The sequence below is a fragment of the Agelaius tricolor genome, unplaced genomic scaffold, assembly GCF_023055355.1.
Source record: "Agelaius tricolor isolate 1412-34295 unplaced genomic scaffold, bAgeTri1.0.p SCAF_8, whole genome shotgun sequence".
NCBI lineage: Eukaryota > Metazoa > Chordata > Aves > Passeriformes > Icteridae > Agelaius > Agelaius tricolor.
In genome coordinates, this window is record NW_027269268.1 from 14,961,391 (window position 1) to 14,981,525 (window position 20,135).

General features: G+C 42.9%; 1 protein-coding gene across 11 annotated transcripts in view; it reads right to left on the reverse strand.

Moving 5' to 3' along the window:
* EPHA5 (EPH receptor A5) overlaps positions 1–20,135 on the reverse strand; it is a 193,165-nt gene that overhangs the window by 33,088 nt on the left and 139,942 nt on the right. For 3 of the 11 annotated variants that reach the window (XM_071431704.1, XM_071431700.1, XM_071431706.1), the window contains exons 6-9: positions 18,342–18,466; positions 15,376–15,535; positions 11,308–11,410; positions 1,813–1,878 (exon numbers count right to left, since the gene is read on the reverse strand). In XM_071431704.1, coding sequence (XP_071287805.1) covers positions 1,813–1,878; positions 11,308–11,410; positions 15,376–15,535; positions 18,342–18,466 — 454 coding nt within the window. Of the gene's footprint in view, positions 1–1,812; positions 1,879–11,307; positions 11,414–15,375; positions 15,536–18,341; positions 18,467–20,135 lie in introns of all 11 variants that reach the window. The other 8 variants (XM_071431703.1, XM_071431699.1, XM_071431705.1 and 5 more) reach the window with 3 other exon arrangements.

Genomic DNA, 20,135 nt, shown 5'->3' on the forward strand with positions numbered 1-20,135 from the left:
CAAAGGGCTGTGGGCTCACAATCTTCTCAGGTGCTTTCCCAGCACTGCTGTCCCCCTCTACACGTGTGTGATCCTGTGTTTGACCTCTGATTAACTTGGATGCCTTACAAAGGAAGTTTCACAAATCCAGCAGTGGTATTTTTAGCCTTTAGTCCTTCCCTGCCTTTGCGCTGAATGACTCCCTGCTTTCCTAAACCACTGCCAGAACAATTAAAAATAATTTAAACAAGATACCGTTTTCCCCTCTTGCAGGAAGCTCCCTCTGAAGTTATTTCCATAAATCTCTCTAAAGAGGTTGTCGTGCCTTCCCATAGCACAGCCAGTGGCATCCGTGCCTTGAAGTAACTTCTCCCATTTCCCCCTCCCAGCCTGCTGCCACATTGGTCTCCCTGCACCTCAGGAGGAAACCTGCAGAGGGTGTTTTCCAGGTCAGCCAAGTTTTCCTTGTGTGTCTTTCTTCTTTATAGCCATCCACTCCAGTCCTGGTCTTCTCTGAGAACTATTTTTCATTGCTGTCATCCTCCACTGGGGGCCTTGCTTGAGGGCATTTGAAGCATGGCTTGCAGCAAGGGACTGCCTCGTGCACTGGTACCACAGATATGACAGACAGTAAAAGTACTGGCAAGGTTTTCTTTCAGAGCAATCATTGCCAAAACAGTGGTCCACATACCAGAACAACTTTTTACAGGCACACACTTTGAGCTGAGCATCCTTGCTTGCTAAATCTGCTCTTAAGCACCGAAAAATCACAAAAAACCAAGTAAAAAATGCTTCACCAGGGGGAAAAACCAAAACCCAAACCCAAACTCCTTCTCTATCAAAACAAAAAATACAGCACCAGAAGACCAAAAATGGTCCACCTTAGTGACTGCTGTGCCCCACAGCAAGGAACTGCACCATGACCCAGCTACCACCATGCAAAGCCTCAGCATCCCCCAGAAAACACAGCAGAAGAGTTTTACACCTCTCACCAGCTATGCTGAGAAAACTTCCCAGCTTAACAATGCATGTGGGATGTCTCAGAAATTCTGTGGTCTTAAGCAGCTATCTGATGGGGATGGTGATTACATGCGTCTCTTAGGAGGCTTAGGAAGATCTCTATCCACACAAATATTACAGCTGATTCTTCTTTGGGAAGCAACTCAACTGGCATCCAGTTAAACCAACAGAAATTAAAATCACCCCTCCTTTGAGCAGTTAGAAAAGAGGGGAGTACAAGAGAGCAGAAGGTGGTGAGGCAGCCCAGATGGTGGCAGAACAGGACAGCATGCAGCATGGACACGCACCTCAGGACACCCGCAGGGATATGCCCACTGCTGCTGGAGCATATCGGGGGCAAGCAGCACCATCTCATTGCTGTGTATGTCATACACTGCCCTCTGTGTCCATGACATACACTCCATTCCACTGACATGCATGTCACATGCCACCAAATACACACTTTCCTGCTCCCGCCTACCCCCTGCCTCCTCTGTGGCACATGAGCTCCCCCCAGCCCCTTTGGATGACAAGAAGCAGGACTGGATGGGTGTCCAGCATCCATGGTGTTTTATCAGACACCTGCTGCAGTGTCTGGATTGATCATGGCATAACACAGCGGGTTTTTGCCCCTGAGATCCCTGCTCTTGCTGAAGATACACTCTGCTTCAGGTCACGCTATTTCCAGTTGTTGAGATAGACAAGCTGGGTACAGAGACCAGATGAGAAAGTGATTTCCAGGCCAGTACAAGAAAGGAAGGGAGAGGCAGACTGTGCACAGAAAACACGGACGGAGGACACGGAGTAGGAGCCAGCACGGGTGGGAACACTGACCATGTTAGGCTCGGATAGGCAACAGCACGCAGAGAAGAAGCCCACCCACAGCCATGATCGCAGCAACTGAAAAGCAAACAAAAAGGCCCAGGATAAGGAATAATCCCACCGCCCTGGCAAGGTGCAAATACATTCACAACATTTCTATATGTATTTTCTTCCTTCTTATTGCATTTATTATTTGGACCTGAACACCCTGGGCTGCAAAAGTTTCATGGCATGTGCTACTGTTGGTGAAACATGCCTTGGGGAGAGTGTCTAGATCCTGCTGCTGTAAAGCAATTAACCACGTGCTTCCTGTACTGGAGTACCACCATCGGGATTAATGGGGCCACCCATGTGCTTAAACTTAAGCACCTGCCTTGAAGCAGGCAAAGTGACTTTTTTTCCACAAGCGTGCATGTGGTGCAATAACAATTGCCTTTAACAAAGGAAAAGCACTGGATGAATACGAGCCCTGCTTTTGCAGATCCTTATGCATGGACTCACAGAGCCCTTTCTGCATCTCCTTGTGTCAGGGAAGCTTTGCACATGTTAGGTATATGCAGAAGCAGGACCTTGTGAGAGTGTTCAGCCTAAATAAACTCAAAATATGGTGAGCTGAAAGGCACTCCATGCAGCCACAGCTTGCCTTCGAAGGCTGCTCAGCCATTACTTTAATCAGACTATGGGTTTGCCTGGCATCAGTTCTCAACCCAATGCTGGCTGCACCTCAGTATTTGCCCTTTATCCCTTGTCAGAGAACTTGCACGGACAATTTTTCTGTTACCAAATCTATTAAGATAGTTCATCCTGGAAAAGAACACAGTGCAGAAGAAACAACAGGAAGGACTTCAGTACAAGCAGGAGCCCAGTGGTGCAGGTATACTCCAATTAAAGTCAGCTGAAGATCTCTTCACTTCATTTCTCCTCAGTCATCATAAGAAGTCATTCTTGAAAAAAATCCTGTGCACATCAGATTTTTATACAGTATGACTTACAATGCCTAAATACATTAAAATCGTTTATTTAGACAAAATTAACATTCTACAACTGCATTGCCTTAAATTATGATGCAAAATAACTTCAGGCATGCAATGATTTACAGAATTATACACTGGATTATGTTCTTACTTAAATTAAAACTGGTGAAGAATGTCTTCTAAGCTCCTTTTGCATCAGCAAAATAACTTGCTAACATTTTCTAAACAGCAATGCCAATATCTCTAACTATAATTAACAATATTTTCTATTTTCATAATGCCCCAGTTTGTTCAGTCATACTAATATGGAAGGAGATCAGCCTTCATTAACCCATTCCATAGATCCAAGTTAACACCAGAGATCCAAAACTCAAAGGTACACAAAGGGAACTCAAGCACTAAATATCTTGAGTCAATTTGGCCATTTTCTTCCTTTAACCCTGCAGGATCTGAGTGCAGGGAACTGGTGCATCTCCAAAAGATCAGTTTGGCTGTGACCCTTTAGCTTATGTTTCAGCCAGGAGGCCCTTTTCCCCCAGGCATTTGCTAATGCTCTTGCCACCAGACCTTCCCACACCTCCACACCACTCAGCATGCAAAGTCAGAGTTTTCCAAACAACTGTTCAATTAACATGAAAAGCAACCACTTCCTTAAAATGAAAAGAGCTCAACGTTTCCCAGAACAAAGAAAATTCTTTAAGAGGCCATCAGCAACAGGGCTGCTCTGAGACTAAATCAGTTCCCCGTGCTGAATCCAGATCTCACTCTTTTGATACAGAGTAAAAAACAAATGTTCAGGTGCAAGAGAAATGTACTTCAGTGTAGCCTTGCTCCTACAAACCCATCAGCTGTGCACTTGTGGTCAAAATACTCTGAGGTTTAGCATTAGGGGAAATCTAAAGTGCTTAGAAACAAACTAAACAGGATCAGCAGACAATAAAATTCACTTTCCGGTCCACGGAGCACTTGGTTAGGTAAGTGAACTTACTAATTGGTCTGAACAGTCAGGACAAAAGAAGATTTATTACTACTTGAGTTAAAAGGATAGCTTGATTTTGCAGATAAAATTCAAAATATAAAAATCCTGAGGCAAATAAAACTGATGTTAAACTCAAGCAAAGCCATCATGCATCTTGTGGCCACTGGATCTGGGTGCCTGATGGATTCTAGCACGGGCCCAGCTCTCTCCTCCTTTCCTGCAGGGCTTTCTTAGTCTAAAAACTGAGGAGCTGAAAGCAAAAGCCTTCCAGACAAGATCAAATGCTATGGGTAAGACTGAAATGCTTTTTAATGAAATACAGCCGGACTTCTCCAGGGTTTTAGATCTTTAGCCATCAAGCTGACCTATACTGGAGAGCAGAGTTGAACCAAGCACTGCATACATCAATTTTATCTGCAAAGTCTCCTCCAAGCTCACTGAATCAAACAGCAAACTATGAAGAGAGCTAGTGGGGGCTGCTCCTGGTCAGGAGCCCCTCTGATCTGCTGCAGGATAACAGATGACATGTCCATGTAACAGCAAAAATTATTGAGAAAACACCTGCAGTGTTAAATCCCCTTGGCTGGGAAGGAACAGGCTCTGAGGCAACAACATCTCCAAAAGCCAAGCTTGCTTGAAACGAGGTATGACACCTGCTTCTAGCCCTGGCTTCAAGGAAAGGGCTGCAGATGGGAAAGAAAAAAGCAGAGGAGCCTGCAGCTGCAGTGACACCTCCAGGACCTCTGTGGCCTGCTGGCATTGCCCTGCTCCCTGGCCAGCCCAACTCTGCTGCTTTCAGCTATCTCAGGCACACAGAGACAACACTCCTCCTCTTCTAGATAAGGTGACCCCCACAAAGCTTATGAGGTTTGCAAACCCAACTGTCCAGAGCACAAACTTTAATAAACCTGTGCGAGGAGCACTTATCAACACCCTTGGCATTGTTTCAAACCCTGGGCTTGGTTAATGAAATGTATATATATCATGGGCCCCAGCAACTGTGCCTGCAATTAAAGTAATTAATTTACCACAAGTCTGCAGATGACCCAGAGAGCATTTGGAATTAAACTACATTTTTAATGGCTAGATAGAATTCAGAGAGGCTCTGCCATATATAGATGTGGCTTTTAAGAGTTATAAGCTGAAGTCTTGGAATCATGATAAATGGAAGTCTCATTTGTTGCTTTTAATAAGCTGTTCTAATGGGATGTTCTTCAGAGGCTTGCAATTAGAGACTGAAATACTTGAGGGTGCCTGGGAAGATTTTTCTAATCCTTCATACATCCTTGAGTGATGGTAATGATTGCTTCCTGCATCTCCAGGTCAGGAGGCCAGCTCTACACCTAGCAATTCCTGAGTCAACATGCTTGCTCTAAACATCAGAGAAGTACCATTGAACACTGTGAGCTGCTAGGAATATATTCCCACTTTGTCCCAAAATGTACGCATGTTTAAGGAGTCACCTGCTCTTCCTGCTGAGCTATCCTAGCTCTTACATTAAAGTGTGTCTGCACTGTTTGAGAGAAGCTGAGAATGCAGAAGGCCAAGCAGATGACAGCTATGCAGTCACTATGGGGAAGGAAAACAATGTCTTCAGGGAAAGGAACTGCACTTGGAAAGACCTCTGGCATTATACTTTTCTATGTCTAAGACATAAGAAAGCAGAGATAACCTTTTTTCTAGGTAAGAGGCCAAATGCTGCTACATGGTGAAGCCCCAGGAGAGGTCACACTTCTGATTTCAAAGCAAAGTGAAACATCCACATATTCAGAGGTGCAGAAGGACAAGAGTCTGACTTCCTTTTTCATTCTCTACCCACTCCACAGTCAAGAGAAGACACTGTAAAATCCCACTTTCAAAGACTACATACACAAGGGGTGCTGAGCAGAAGCCTTAAGCTGCTACAAATTCCAGCTTGAAGGGCAGCCCAGTTCCCTTCTGGGCTGGAAACAGGACTTGCACAATGCCATCAAACAAATCACCTGCAAGGAGGCGAGGAGGTTTCATCACTTACTGCTGCACTACCCCACATTCTCCCTGCCCAGACAAAGCTTATGCTGGTTGCTTATCTGTTCATCACAGTCCTTCCAGCCCATTCCCTTGGCTGCTGCCAGAGGAACTCAGAAATAACTTGAAGCTTAGTTTTAGATTAGTTTTAGATTTGGTCAAGTCTCACCTTCTGTCTGGGCCAAAGTCATCCAAAGGCAGATTAGCCTGGATCCTTAAACCTGTCTTGAAACTGCAGAGCACAGACTGCCTTGAGCCTGGTGAGTCTGCACTAAGCCAAAAAGTGTTAAGAGTAGAAGAGGAATGAGGTGCTGGAGCAGCCAAATTTGACAAGCTGATCTTGACAGGATGTTAGGGATGGGTGCTATAGGCAGCAGATTTCCACCCAGGCCCTAGGAAGGTCTGACCCTGTGCAGAAGCACTGGGCACCGGAGCACGCTCCCTTCAGAGAGCTGTACTGTACACCAGTGCTCTCTCTCTGGGAAAATGTCCCAGCAAAGAGGCTGTTAAGAGGCTGGAAGTAGTGAAAACCTTGACCCCAACAGAAGCAGGACCAGATCCTGCCTGCTCTTGGGTGGATGGGAATTTTGACTTGGCAGAGCAGTAGCTTCCTCAACAAAATCCTTCCTCTTGTCAGGTGAATCGTGGGGGATATTTGGCAGTAGGCAGCATAATAAAGTGGCAATAAATCACAGGAGACAATGACCTGCAGGAAGAAGGAAGAGCATGCAAGAATGCAGAGATAAAAATCCTTTAGAATGTCCCAACTAACAAAAATTGTGACTCATGCTGGAAAAATTCTCTCTGAAAACCATTATCTATAGACTGACTCCCATTTCCTACGGAAATATTGAAAAAGCAAACTATTTTAAGCCCTGACACAACTTGGAAAATAGGATGGGGGGAGGCTGTGGAAAATTCATCCATTTTGACCTTCCACATCACAGAAGGTTGTAAACACTCTCTCAGGACCTGGGATATAAACCCCAATCTTTCACCCTCTCTATTCCCTGAAAGCCACTTTTTAACAAGATGCACATATTTGTGTCCAGAAAGTAGCCCTCTGCCACCACAGGCACAGATATTTAAAAGTCTAAATCAGCCAAGGTCAAGGATGGAAACACTGGTGTAAGAGCCTCTAATTGCCAGTACCCAGGTGGCAAGATTTGTCTTTGCTTTGTCTTTCAGAGGCTAGTTCCTTGCCAGAAGGAGACTTTCTATATATGCATGACACAGGGCGAGGATGAGTTTTTTGCTGCTCCATTTTTTTTTTTCCCCCTAAGTTCTATGAAAAGCTCCCTCTGGTTCTTTGGAAGATCACTTGAGATGGAAAGGTCATCCATAATGGGTAGTTGGATATAAATGCAGATGCACAGTTGACTTGGCTGTTTTGAACAGCTTTTGCAAACATGCACAGCATTGACCTAATATCTTCCCCACTTTACTCTGTAAAAGCTCATGCTTTTGTTCAGTGCTATGAAGTTTGAAAGCTTGAGGGACTGGAGGGACCAGCAGTCTCTTAACACTGACCCTAAGACCTTGTCTGTTTTGCAAAGAGGGCTGGGTTTGAAGGACAAAAGAGGGGTACTGCTCTGGAGCAGTTGTCTCCTCCTCAGACTGCTGAAAACCTGGCTCTTGACCTCAGTTTGTAGGGAGAAGGATACTGATACCACACAACAAAAACTGAGGCACTTTACTGCTCCCTGTGAGATGGAGTGCAAAGATCTTTGTCTCTGGATTGTCTGACACAGACTTTAAAACAAAAGTCAGTAATGATTTTAGATTAATACATACTTCAGTCAGGAACAGTAATGGTAACAGACATCTAATTCATGCATTGCTAGGAAAGCAAAATTTATAGATTTGCTCTATCTGTAAAATGCACAGCACTTCTGAGAACACACAATCCCAACAAAACAGAGATAATAACAGCTCTGTGTTCTTTAATGAAATACTTGTAGCTGGTTTAATAATAGATTTTCAATCCACTTCTCTTTTTTATGCTGAGACAACTACAGTCTGATTTAGTGAATCTCTTTGATTTGTAATCCCAATTGTTATATTATTAATATGTCCTTGATGCAAGGAGCAGGATAACTTAAAAAAGTGATCAGCTATTTGGCTTGGCATTTATGACCTTGGTCAGAGGACGTGTTATTTACAGGAAGTTTTCTGGAGCATCTGCAAGTGAATCAGCTCTGAAATTCAGCTTAATTGTTTAGGGCAGAGCACATTTAGTTTCAAATTCCCAGGAATCTCCAGCTTCAGACGCAAAGTGCATTTCCACAGATGGACGCTGACATGTGGAAATGCCACCACGGCTACTGTTCAGCTGACCTTTGGTTAGGGCCAGCTGCCAACGGGAAATGCCAAGCTGTTACTTACATTCATTCAAAAGAAGCCAGAGAACTGCAGAGACCTGAAAGCAAAAAAAAGAGGACAGAGGTGTGGCCCTGCCTTTGGGAACCTAGCAAAAAATAAAAAGCCTGCAGACTCCAGCAAACTCCTCAGCCCTGTGATTGGAAACTCCTCACAGAACTGCCAAGAGCAGGACGACATTCACCTCGCACTGCAGAACTGCTCTCAAGCCTTTGCTTGCTGCAGCCTGGGACTTGGGAGGATAGGTGCAAAGAGGTGCCATACAGCATCCTAGGGAGGAGTATCCTGAGGTGTCCAGGGCCTTTCAGAGACCTGGGAGCACCCTGAAGCCAGCACAAAGCAGCCTATTTTCAAGAGCTGGCCAGGCTACATCTTCAGTGTGGCAGAGCAAGATGGTTTTTCTCTTCCTCCTGCTCTCTTACATCAACAGAAAAGACAGAGCCCGGGCTTTGCACAGCTTGCTTGGTGTGGCAAGCAGTAGTGATTCCAGCTGGAGTTCAAAATAGCTGTTTTCCTAATAGCAAATACAGGAAAGAATTAGGAAAGAAAATGCAACCCCCCTGGAACCAGGCACTGCTTCACAACACAACCACTCCAGAGGTTTAATAGGAAAACATCTCCCAGAAACAGGTTAACTGCTTCAGAAAGGGATTATCCCATGACTTGGAACACGTTTATTGTCCCTGCTGTCACAGCAGGAGAGTTAGTCCACAAATTATCTTCAATCCCTATCCAAGGCAAAGCAGCATGAGTAACACATCTCCCTGGCATCTCTGCTTTCTTCCAAACCAGAGCAATTTCTTTGTTTTGTTTAATTTCAAATTGTCTGTCGTCTTTCTGGATTTTTGGGGTTTATTTTGCTGTTCTCACAAGTCACTCAATGTACTAGATGGGCTTTAAAATTCATGGGAAGTCAAACTGGCAGAGAAGTCCTGTGGTTTCAAAGCCAATTTTCTGATAATGGACCAAACCTTGGTGTGGGAGGCTTCTCCACCAGTTCCGAATGAAGGACTGTGGTCTTTTCAGTTTGGGTAAGGGTTGAAAAGATAAAAATGGATGAAGAGCTCAGCTCCCTGTGCCTATCCTTTCCAGACATCCAGCGTGGCACCATCGAGAATGTTCCAGAAACCTGCAGCTGCCCTGGGGTCCACAGAGGGAAGTGTGAGTACAAGGCAGGAGGATTAAGGTAGCAGCAGAGGCAGCAATAAAACTCTAGCCAAAGGACACAAGGGCTTTCATAAGCATGCCAAGAGATAAAGAGCTAAGAGGAAGCACATCCTGGAAAGCACATTAGGCAAGAGAACAGAAAGATTTAACTAATGAGAACTGCTGACAAATGGCTCAGGGCTTGCAACTGCTTGCTGAGACTAGAGAGAATAGCAGTGAAAAGGAGACTTGCAAAGGTACATCCTCCTCAGAGGGGTACTGAGCCCTTACCAGCAACTGTGGAAGAGCAGGAGCTACTGGCAGCCACACAGTTCTGATGCCCTATGGCCACAGGGGGATGTACATTCCTCCACCTGTCACTCAGCCCCCAGACTCTTCCTTGCAGAGGTGCCAGGTTACATCCACAGCTTCCCTACAGTCACACATGCATTCTCCTGTTGCACCAATACAAGCACACATCCGGGCTGGGGGAGCCAAGGTTCACATCCACCTGCTCTGACTGAAGAGGAATTTCAATCACAAACTCTAGTCTTTAAGAGAGACTTGAATCCTGTCTAGAGTGTTCAGAGCCAAGGCTTTTGACTACAGCTTTCCTGTAGGCCCTGGTGTGAATTGCCTGTAGCCACTGACTCACCCCCCTCCCTCTCTGCTGCTGCATGCTTCTCATGCAGACAGAAGCATTTACTTTTCCATTTTTAAGCCCAACAAGTCACTCAAAGCAGACAACAGGAGCTTGAACAGCTGAGCTGGAAGAGACTGTCAGTCTCTGACCTTGACTGGAGATGAGTCTGGCAGCACACTTACCTTTCAAGACAGGAAATGACTTTGTCCGTGTCCTTCCACGGATGCCTTATGCCTGGGGACAGAGTTGCTCAGCCTGGCAGGATTTCACTGCTCTGCATTTGCAGACTGATACCTTACCTCCTCTGGGAAATAAGACCCTCAACCAACTCAACCAAATTCAGTGCACTTCCTCTGCATCTGTAACATCTCTTAATGTTTACAATATCCTGTAAATTAGAGCCACCTTGCTAGACCTGAGCTTAGGACAGACCTGTATCATAAAAGCAACTGTGGGCTGATGGGTACCTTAGAAGCATAAATGTTTGTTTTGCACTGAAAACAAATTCAGCCTTATCAGTAGATGTACTTCACAAAGCTTTGTGGAGTACTTCACATATGCATGAAGGATGTTGCATTGTTTGACTACTGCTACTAAAAAGGTACTAATATACATGTAGAATATGAAAAAAGTGCCTTCCATGCTGGCTGCCAAACAAGTTTAATATTGCAGTACAAACTTATCCTGATACAGGCCAGATTTTGCCCCAGTACCACAATCTCTTGTTCATCAAAAAATTCCATCAACTTCCATTAGAGTTGTCAAAGATGGTATAGTCCAGGCTTTCATCACTTGCCTATGTTTAAGCACATGAGAAGTTAATGGGATGGTTTGAGGCAGAGTGTCTCCCTCTGTGGGGGAAGCTCTCTGTATGATTTACTAACGCTTGGGGGACACATTAGTATCGTACACATGAGAAATGAAATCCAGATCTGACCAAAATGTGGGGCATTTGGCCATATCAGTGGCTTTATTCTCATTTTCTTTGCAAGTGTTTTCCTGAAGTTTTCTCCATGAGCAAAGTCCATTGCAAGCTCTGAGTACAAACATATGGGGGTGAAGATATTTAACCTGTAATAAAACGTTCTGCTTATTTTTAAAGGAATGTGAAAACAGTCATGGGAGAATCAAGTCAAATAATCAGGGCCAGCCTATACACAGATGAAAATCATTGGGAAGTGAACTACATCTGTGAGAGTGCCTTTGTCATTCCTGCTTGTCCAAACAGATCAATCAGCCCACCCTCGTGCTGTTTTACAGTGCTACCGCTTGACAGCTTTGTTCACATGCTGCTTTTGCCTAAATCACACTAATCAGCTGGTCAGATAAAAGTTATTGCAAAAGTTGAAGAAGTATAAATACACAGCTTCTTCTCTTACCTTCCGCTGAGAAGGAAACCGATAACAACAGCCAGCAGAATGACTCCCACTGTTACAGACACAACAATTATAGGAATCTGGCTCTGGTCGCTGGATGCAGCTACTGCTGAGATGAGAAACAGAAAATGGAGATTAGGGTTAAAATGACAGTCAGCACTCATATGAGTCTTTCTAGTGAGGCTGCCAGCAAGGTTTCAAGTCTTACCAGTTCGTTTATTCTTTTACGGTTTGTGTTTTCCTCCTTTTGCTGTCTGTTTCTAGTTTGGAAAGGATATGGGTGGAAAGGAAACAAAACCACATGCAACACTAAGCCAAAAACCCAACAAGATTCCATCACATTGCTCAATTCAGAAACCAAAGCATTGCAGGATGCAGCCTTTACATTTGTGAACACAAGTTTTTCTCCCTGAGTTAGCTGCATTAGAAATCAGAGATAAAAGATGAAAACCCAACAGGCTCTCATTTGGATGAAAACCCAACAGTCAGAGAGAACATTTATGGAATGTTATTGCTAACAGACACAAGAAAAATCTGCAAGATAAAAAGAATTACCTGCACTCCAAGAAGCTATAAAAAATTATAAACTAACTCCTTGTGGCATCTCTATCACATGGCCATAAAGTGCCCTCTGTAAAACAGGAATCTGCTAAGACACGTACAGTGGTTGTTCTTTTTAATGGCCAAAACTTGGGGAAGCCAAACTTTTCCAGTCTGTGCCTTGTAAAGAGCCCTCCTGCCAAAAGGCAGGAGACTAAACTGGTGATAAAGATGCCAGCAGAAAGGTCAGGAGAGCTGACTGAGAACTGAGTTTTGACATGGGTCAAATAAGAGCAGGTGACCAAGCTCCTGTAGGCTGTAAAATGGAAACCCTAATATCACTTGTACTTGGCAGGGGAAGGAGCCCATTTCCCCCAGGGGTTTGTATATGGGGCTCTCCAAGCACAAACCAAAGTCTCCTCACCTTGCCCTCTTTGCTGCCAGCTTATTTAGCTGCAAGTATATAAGCTCCCCAGGGTACAAACCTCACATCCTCCCTGCAAAACCAGCTCCCTGGCACAGGAACCACTGCTTTGTGGGGGAAAACCTCATTATAGCTCTTAACCTTGTGCCAGCCCAGGATGAAGCTCCATCCACCCCAGAGAGCAGCAGGAATTGATTGCGTACTGAAGAAGCCTTTAACTAAATGATGAACTAAAAAAGGGTCCTTAGCACAGGATTAACGTTATCAAGGCTATAAAATAACTGAATATAGTCCCATATTAATTGTTAAAGGAAAGGAAAGACAGAAAGGTATGGCATTAAACATTGATCTGCACTGGGCTTAACCACTGGCGGGGTGGACCTGCTACAGCAGTGTAAGTGATTTCAGAAGGACTGGTCCTGACACATTAAATATTTCATGCTAACTGCTCCAAACCCCTGCCATCATCCAGAGATTTTATTAGCCTCACAAAGTTATGGGGGCTCCTTAAGATGGTGTTTTACTGCTTTCTTGACAAAATAATTAAAAAGAAAAACATTTAAAGGAGAACATTAAGCAGTGATTGGTGGTTTTTTGCACAGCTCAAGGGATGGGAAATGAGATAAATTCTACTGTGATCTATGGCAGATGAAAAGCCTGAACCCATAAGCCAAGCTGGGGCTTGCTGCCATTCAAAGTCAGGGACACACACATCCCCCCTGCATTACCCCTTCTCAGCTTGATGGTATGTTCCTACTCCTGCCCAGCAGACCAGCTAGATTAGCTCACCAAAAACCCAAAACCCAGCTCTTTGCAAAGTTAATTTTTGGGGCTAGACGAGCTTGGTGGGATTTGGAAAGGATGAAGTAACAAGTAGATACACCCAGCAACACCTTCCACTCAAATAATAAAATTCCGCTGAAAATTGAAGCCCTGGCTGCTTCATGGTGCTTTGCAGAATTGCAGAAGCAGGACAATGTAAAAATTCCCAAAATCTGGAAAAAGAGGGAAGTCCAAAACAGCTTACGGCTTTCCTCCATTGCATTCCTCAGGCTGTTGTTGTATAATTCTTCCAAATGTATTAAAACTAACCACAGAAACCTTGCAAACTGGAAACAAAACCTGTTGTTCAGTCCAAACGACTTGGAAATTGTTTTTGTTTCTCAGAACACCCACTGAAAGGTTTTCATCTGTGCTTGAATAAAAATCATTTGCTTTGGCTCTAACAAGAAGTTCAGATCTGTACTCTGATCTAGCAGTGAGATTTCGATCTGTGCTTGCTTTCAAAATCTCCAGGATGTGCAGGAAAGTAGTGGGAGTCTGGTCACACTCCTGACACTAATATTGACTTTATACAGGACTTTGGGGGAAAAAAATGCTTTTTATAAGGTTTTAAATGTCAAACAGAGCTGCATTTTGCAATATACTGAGGCTTACATTGTATTTCAATCCTATTAAGTGTTAAAGTATCTAGTTAAGTCTGGCCTCAGCCAGAGCTTGAGTCCAACAGATGAAGAATTCCCATTCCCAAACTTGGGACAATGTAGTAGGTATTCTTCTGACTATACCAACAACTCCTCAATATCAGAGAAGTATCTCTTTCTCTGCCTTTAAACTGTGAAAAAGACAGGGATGTGGGTATGACTAAATGACCCATAGAATTTCTAGTGTTTAAAAGTATTTCCACGTGATATCCTTCAAAAGTCCTGATTAACACAGATACTTACATGATGGGCTTGATAAAAGTGCCATTATTTTTGGAGCAGGATCATAGGTGATAGATCAAATGTGTATATATTTCATGTGTTACTCATTAATAGACCAGAGCACTATTACTCAAACAACTCTAAGCTAGAAACTTTCCAACTGAGAAAAACTATACAGAATAATTTTTTGGCATAACATGATTTGGTTGCTACTTATAGAGCACAATTAATGGTTAACACAATGAGAAATACATTAAATACACTGTCCTTACTGCATTAATGCTTGCATTGTGATGCAATTTTCACTGTATTAGCTTAATCTCTGGCTCCACACTACATTTGCACATGTATAATGACTCCTGGAAAATCTATTATGACTTCAAAGGCAGCATGCACTGAAAAGACAACTTGACATCTTCTCCTCAAAGATGATGAATTTTAAATAAACTGGAGCAACAGTAATAAAAGTATTTATGCATTTAAATTTCCAAGGAAAACACAATAAACAGTCCCTTTCCCACAGGAATGATCAGAGTATTTCCACCATAAAATTCCTCTTCCATGCACACAGTAGAAAAATTAATAAATGACAGCTGTACAAACTAATAGAGAGAAGACATATTTTCTGGTGGACAAAATTGTACTTGACACCTTGGCAAAATTCTGTATTTGGGACAAAAAGAATTTCCCTACAGCTGTGCCTAAACACAGAAGAAAGAGCAGCTGAGCCTCCATGTGCCTCAGGAGTTCACCCTGACACAGAATCTGTTTCAGAATCCAGCCCTGGATAAGTTTCATTAAAAAAAAAAAAAAAAAATTTAAAATCCCACAAATGTAACAGGCCAAGAAGAAGTCCTGCACCTGCAGTGCACATTTTTTACGATTTCTGATTACGAGTCAACCTCCTTTTCTTGAGTCTGTGGCCTTGGCAGCCAACAGAAACAATCTTTTAACTTGACAGGAACTTTCCCCAAAAAACACAAAAGACACTAATGCTGGTTCAACCCTTCCCCTTGCAGAGAGGCACCATTTCAGGGTTTTTCCCCCCCAGATGGAGATAATTAAGAGAGCTCAGCATCCTCTGCAGCCAGCCTTTAAGGAGCAGGTCTCATGCCCTCTGTCCCTCCTGAGAGGAACAACTCTCTTACACCAGGCTTCTGTAAATACAGGATTTTTCTAAGCATGGAAAGCCATGAATCTCTGAAGCCTGAAGATCTCCTACCCCACCACGAGGAAGCAAAGGACAGATATGCCAAGTGCAGAGTCATGACGTTCCTGACGTTTCCAGAGTCAAGGGATGAAGCAATCAAAGGAAGAGCTCTGTGCAGAGGTATTGATTCCCTGACGTGTTTCAGGGCAGCCTTGCAGGGACAGGGGCTGGCAGTAATGAGAAGCACTTACACACTGGGCTGGTTTCGAACTCGAACCGGCGGCTGAAGCCCCCGTAGCCAGCAGCCGTCCGCGCCCGGATCTGGAAGACGTACGCCGAGCCCGGCTTCAAGCCGTCCGCCGTAATCGCCGTCTCCTTGGACTTGATGATGGTGTAGCTCGTCTCCTGGTCCTTTTCCCAACACCCCCCCCCGAAAAGCACAAAGTTCAAACACACACAGAATGGCTCTCAGAGAAGACAGAGTCTTAACAACCCCCAGAGAAACACAACAAAAGATGACTGAAGTATGCATTTTGGAGGATTTCTGCCTCAAAACCCCCTCCCTCTCTGAAGGTCCTTTCTGCAATACAAAATCTGAGATCTGATTTTCTCTTTTTATAATCAATGATTCTGGGAGGCACGCAACCAACATCTGCAGTAGAAGCAGCTTTCCCCTGCTCAGGATGTACATGGCCTGGGGCAATGGAAAGGTTTATCATACAAAGATCAATCCCAAGGCACAGGGAAGATAAAACAAGTCCCATCGCCTTAAAAAAGGATTTTGATTTACACCAAAACGGCTTCCCAGTAGTGTAAGTAGGCCTAAAAGAGAATAATATATTACACACTATACAACTTTATGCCTGAATTTCTAGAACCACAAATTAGACCTTGGGAAGAGAATAATAAACCGAAACTCCAGGAAAATACCTAATTTTTGCATGGTTCTTTTGAAGCAATGAACTTGAAGAAAAATTGCTGAAATAAATCTTCATCTACATCAGTTTCTAATGTGAAACAGTTCCAGTTCTTTGATTAAAGTTTTGTGGAAATGCTAAGTAATTACTCTTAGAATTATTTACTGTAACACATAATCTAGACAAGAGCTCATAAATTAAGGTCTACAAATTTGGAGACTGCTTTTTGTTCACCATATCTTCTCAGATCCAAATTATTGTGAGTTAAACCAGAGTTTTTAGTAGTTCCTTACCAAGATTTCTGGATAGCTCTTAGAATCTGAGCTAATTTTTCTTTTTTTTAATTTAATGGCCAACTTCCCATTGACAGCAATATGCCTGGCTAAGGTGCTAGGAATTTCTTAAATTGTAAGATTACAAAATTTCTCAATTGACGCCTGTTTTGGAGAAATGTGTATACACACACACACACACACACATATAAATATATGTGCCCTTTTTTTCTTATTAAGGAGTGATCCCTCTTACAGGAATGCAATCTAACAAAACTCAGTTTCCCCGAAAATTTAATATAAATGTTCTCGTCCCTTGGAAATGAATGTGAATTTACCCTTATGAAGGACTGAAAACTGAGAGAATATAAATTATAGTAGCAACAAAGAAAAAGGATTAATGGCAATATCCCCAGCCTATCTCAACTACTGGTTAAAAGCAGTAAGTGAATATTAGGTCACATCTTTGCCTGTATGTCAGCCAATTAACTTTTCAATACACTGTTGGCTTCTGCAAACACTTGGACTCTTGAGCTTTTCTATGGAAAACACAAAGCTTCACTCTCAGCCTGAAGAAAATAAATCAAGATAGCATAAACTTGGACTGGCTGGAACTATCTCTCCACAAAGGACTCACTCTTGAAGAACTATTTGCTGAAGCTATTTGAGACTAGTTCTGGACTACAAATGTAACATTTTAAGTCCCCTCTCCTGCCAACTTGTTTGAAAACAAACTAAGGAAAATGAAGAAATACACATTTTTTTTTTCACTTTAATTATTTGCTTTATCTTTTTTTTTTTTTGTTGTTGTTTCTAAAAGCTGTTCTTCCCAAGCCATTCCATGGTAAGGATTCAATGTACCCACAACAGCCATTCGAACAAGTTAATAAATAAATAATTAGTGATGGATTATTTCCAGAAACAAAATAACCTGATTCTTGCATGTACCTTAATCTTCAGCCCTATTTAAGTCACTCACATATCTATTTCACAAACTCCCTCATCTGCAAAAATATTGTTAATTTTATTTTGATGGAGAAGATTTATGAAATTCTTTCCCCTGTTTGCATGGACTGCTTGAGCAGGTCCTTCCCATGGTCAGAGAAAGAAGACAGAAGGAGTAAGGATCTAATCCTGGTCCATGTTGAACAATTTCACCTGGATCACAGATAGACCTAATGGAATATCTTCTTTAAAACAGAAATTCAACCCCCCTAAAAAGTGAATTGTGACTCAATTTCATTATTTTCCTCTTGTTTTCATGTAGAAAGCCTGGATGTTTCTGAGGAAAAAAGGACACCTTACAATTCCAGCTAAGGCAAAAAAAATGCTATTCAGTCAAATCCTGAAAACCTGATTTTTGGAAATCTAAGATTTCTAGAGATTTAAGGCCATATCACTCAAAATACAAGTACTCAAGATATTTGATAAAGTGCATTTGTAACTGCTTTCATTTAAACAACATTAATTTTGCAGGAAGATAACAGGTCACCATTTGAAATGAAGACTAGGAGGGGCAAGTTTTGTGGGGAGACTGCTTCCCTTTAAACTAAGGGAAAGAGCTGGAAAACCCAGGCAAGTTTTAAGCCAAGACGCCCTTCTTCATATCTGCACATGCAGTCTCTCTCCACAAGCCCCTTCTCCTCTCCTTTCACAGTGGATGGAAAATCAAGTGAGAAATTGAAATACCAAAGGCAAAGTGTTTTGCCTGATGTTTTTGGGAGGAGACAGATGCTCAGTCCCCATCCCCTTCTATTTTTAACAAATGAGAGGGCTCTATCTTAATGTGATAAGGCTGGAGAGGAATCTGACATGCGGATTTAATGTATTTGTTCAAGAGAAGTGGCACACTAATGGAAAACAACACCCTCATTTCAAGTCTTCCTAATCATTTACTGCAAAATCAATCTGACATTGATTTATGCATAAAATCTCTCCATTCCCTTCCATGACTCAAATAATAACAACTAAAAGAAGAAAACAATAAAGAGAAGGTACTTGGGAAGCTGAGCAATCAGTCCATCACACCTTTTCAAAATATTTGATTTCGTATTCCAGGATGATGCCATTGGGTCGATCTGGCTCCTGCCAGGAAAGGGAGATGCTATTTTTAGTTATCTTCCCTTTTTTCACAGTACTGACTGGAGAAGGTGCTGCAAGACAGGAAAAAAACAGAACAGACGAAAACCATGGTTAGTGAGATGGTCTGCCTCAGCCAAAGTCAAACTCATCAGTGCATGCTCAAACGCAAGGCAATCCCGAGGTACTGCAGATCAGTGGGGTCTGTTTTCACCTTGGTAGCATTTGCCCATTTTTAACAACTGGACTTGCACGGATTTGTGGTAGCATGACCACCAAGGCAAAGTAATGACATGAACTACTATCACATCAACCCCATCTTTTCAAGCAATTTTCAAGCACATCAAACCCACACCTTCTCTTTTCAAATGTGTCAGGGGTCTGCGTTATCAGAATTACATCCTGATTATGCTTTGCTTTCTTTTGCCTGCTTTCAAGGCATATATTTTTCAGAAGACCTTAGATTACATGGGCTCCTTAACTATTTTTGGATTTTAAGTAGTTTAAGCCCAGGCATCTTTCAGCCCCTTCCTTTCAGAAGCAAGGAATATTACAACCTTTATAATTCAATTGCTCTCCATAAATATCACTGGGGTGTTGCAGGCTCACATAGTGATGCTAATTCCTTGCAAATGGCAAAAGATTTTAATGGCAATCACAGTTTGGAAGTTCACAGTGTGCTTGGGGAAGCCACAGCATGAGAGCAGCCATACAAGCTCTGCTCATTATTTTAAGATGCGGCCCTGAAAGGTTATCTGCTCTTTGCAGCACACATGTGCATCAGAAACAGGCTTGATCCTTTGTATTCAGTCCAAGGTCTGCAGAGACTTTCTAAGTTGTGGTTGCTGCCCCCCTGCCAGCTCTCCAGCAGAAGTTGCTGTGGGCAATGCAGCCCTGACACCCCAGGTGTTTCATGCCAGTGATTAGGAAACAGCACTAGGTGAAAAGAAAAGGGGACTGGAGAAACTCATGGTCTCCCATTTGCAGGGCCAAGAGCAGCTTCTCCAGAGATAAGAACAGGCCATGCCTGGATGAGGGACTTTAACTCACCCTCCTGCAAGGATGACAGGGGGCCTGAGGAGACCCATGCCAAAGACTTTTGTGGCCATATGGGGAATGGAATGGAAAGAGCAACAACCACATTTCATCTTCCAAAATGTATTTGGAACTATAGAAAACAATTTTTTTTTATATGCACGACTAGCTAATTATCTTAACACTATAAAAAAACCCAACCCATTAAGTAAAATAAAGACAACAAATACAATAATTTTTCCAGGTCTGATTTTAAGCCAAAAAGTAAGGGAAGAGCTCCAGACAATTATTCTTGGACTAAAGGCTAGCAGTAAGACTTCTCTGCTATAGCAAATTGCCACATCTCAGTCTTGCTTCAGCCCTAGTTTTTTACACTCCTGTTTACTTTCCCCACTTGGCTCTTGAAGAATGCTGAAAGGTGCTGGCTATTTCCATACTGTTTTCTGCTGGAGAGCTGGCATCAAGCTGTACAGACACTGTTTGCTTTTTAACTGTGCATCCACTACTGTGCTCACAACTGCTCCACTGAGCGAGTAAAATCCACCTTGATTTGAACCACGACCACATTGTTTATGCAGGCCCTGCATGGTGATCACCAACAATTGTTCATCTGCAAAAGTCACCTTACCCCTCCCTGACTGACATCCTCTACAAGTTTTTGGGCTATGTGAGGGCAAATAACAACCTAAATACAAACTGCTAATCTGG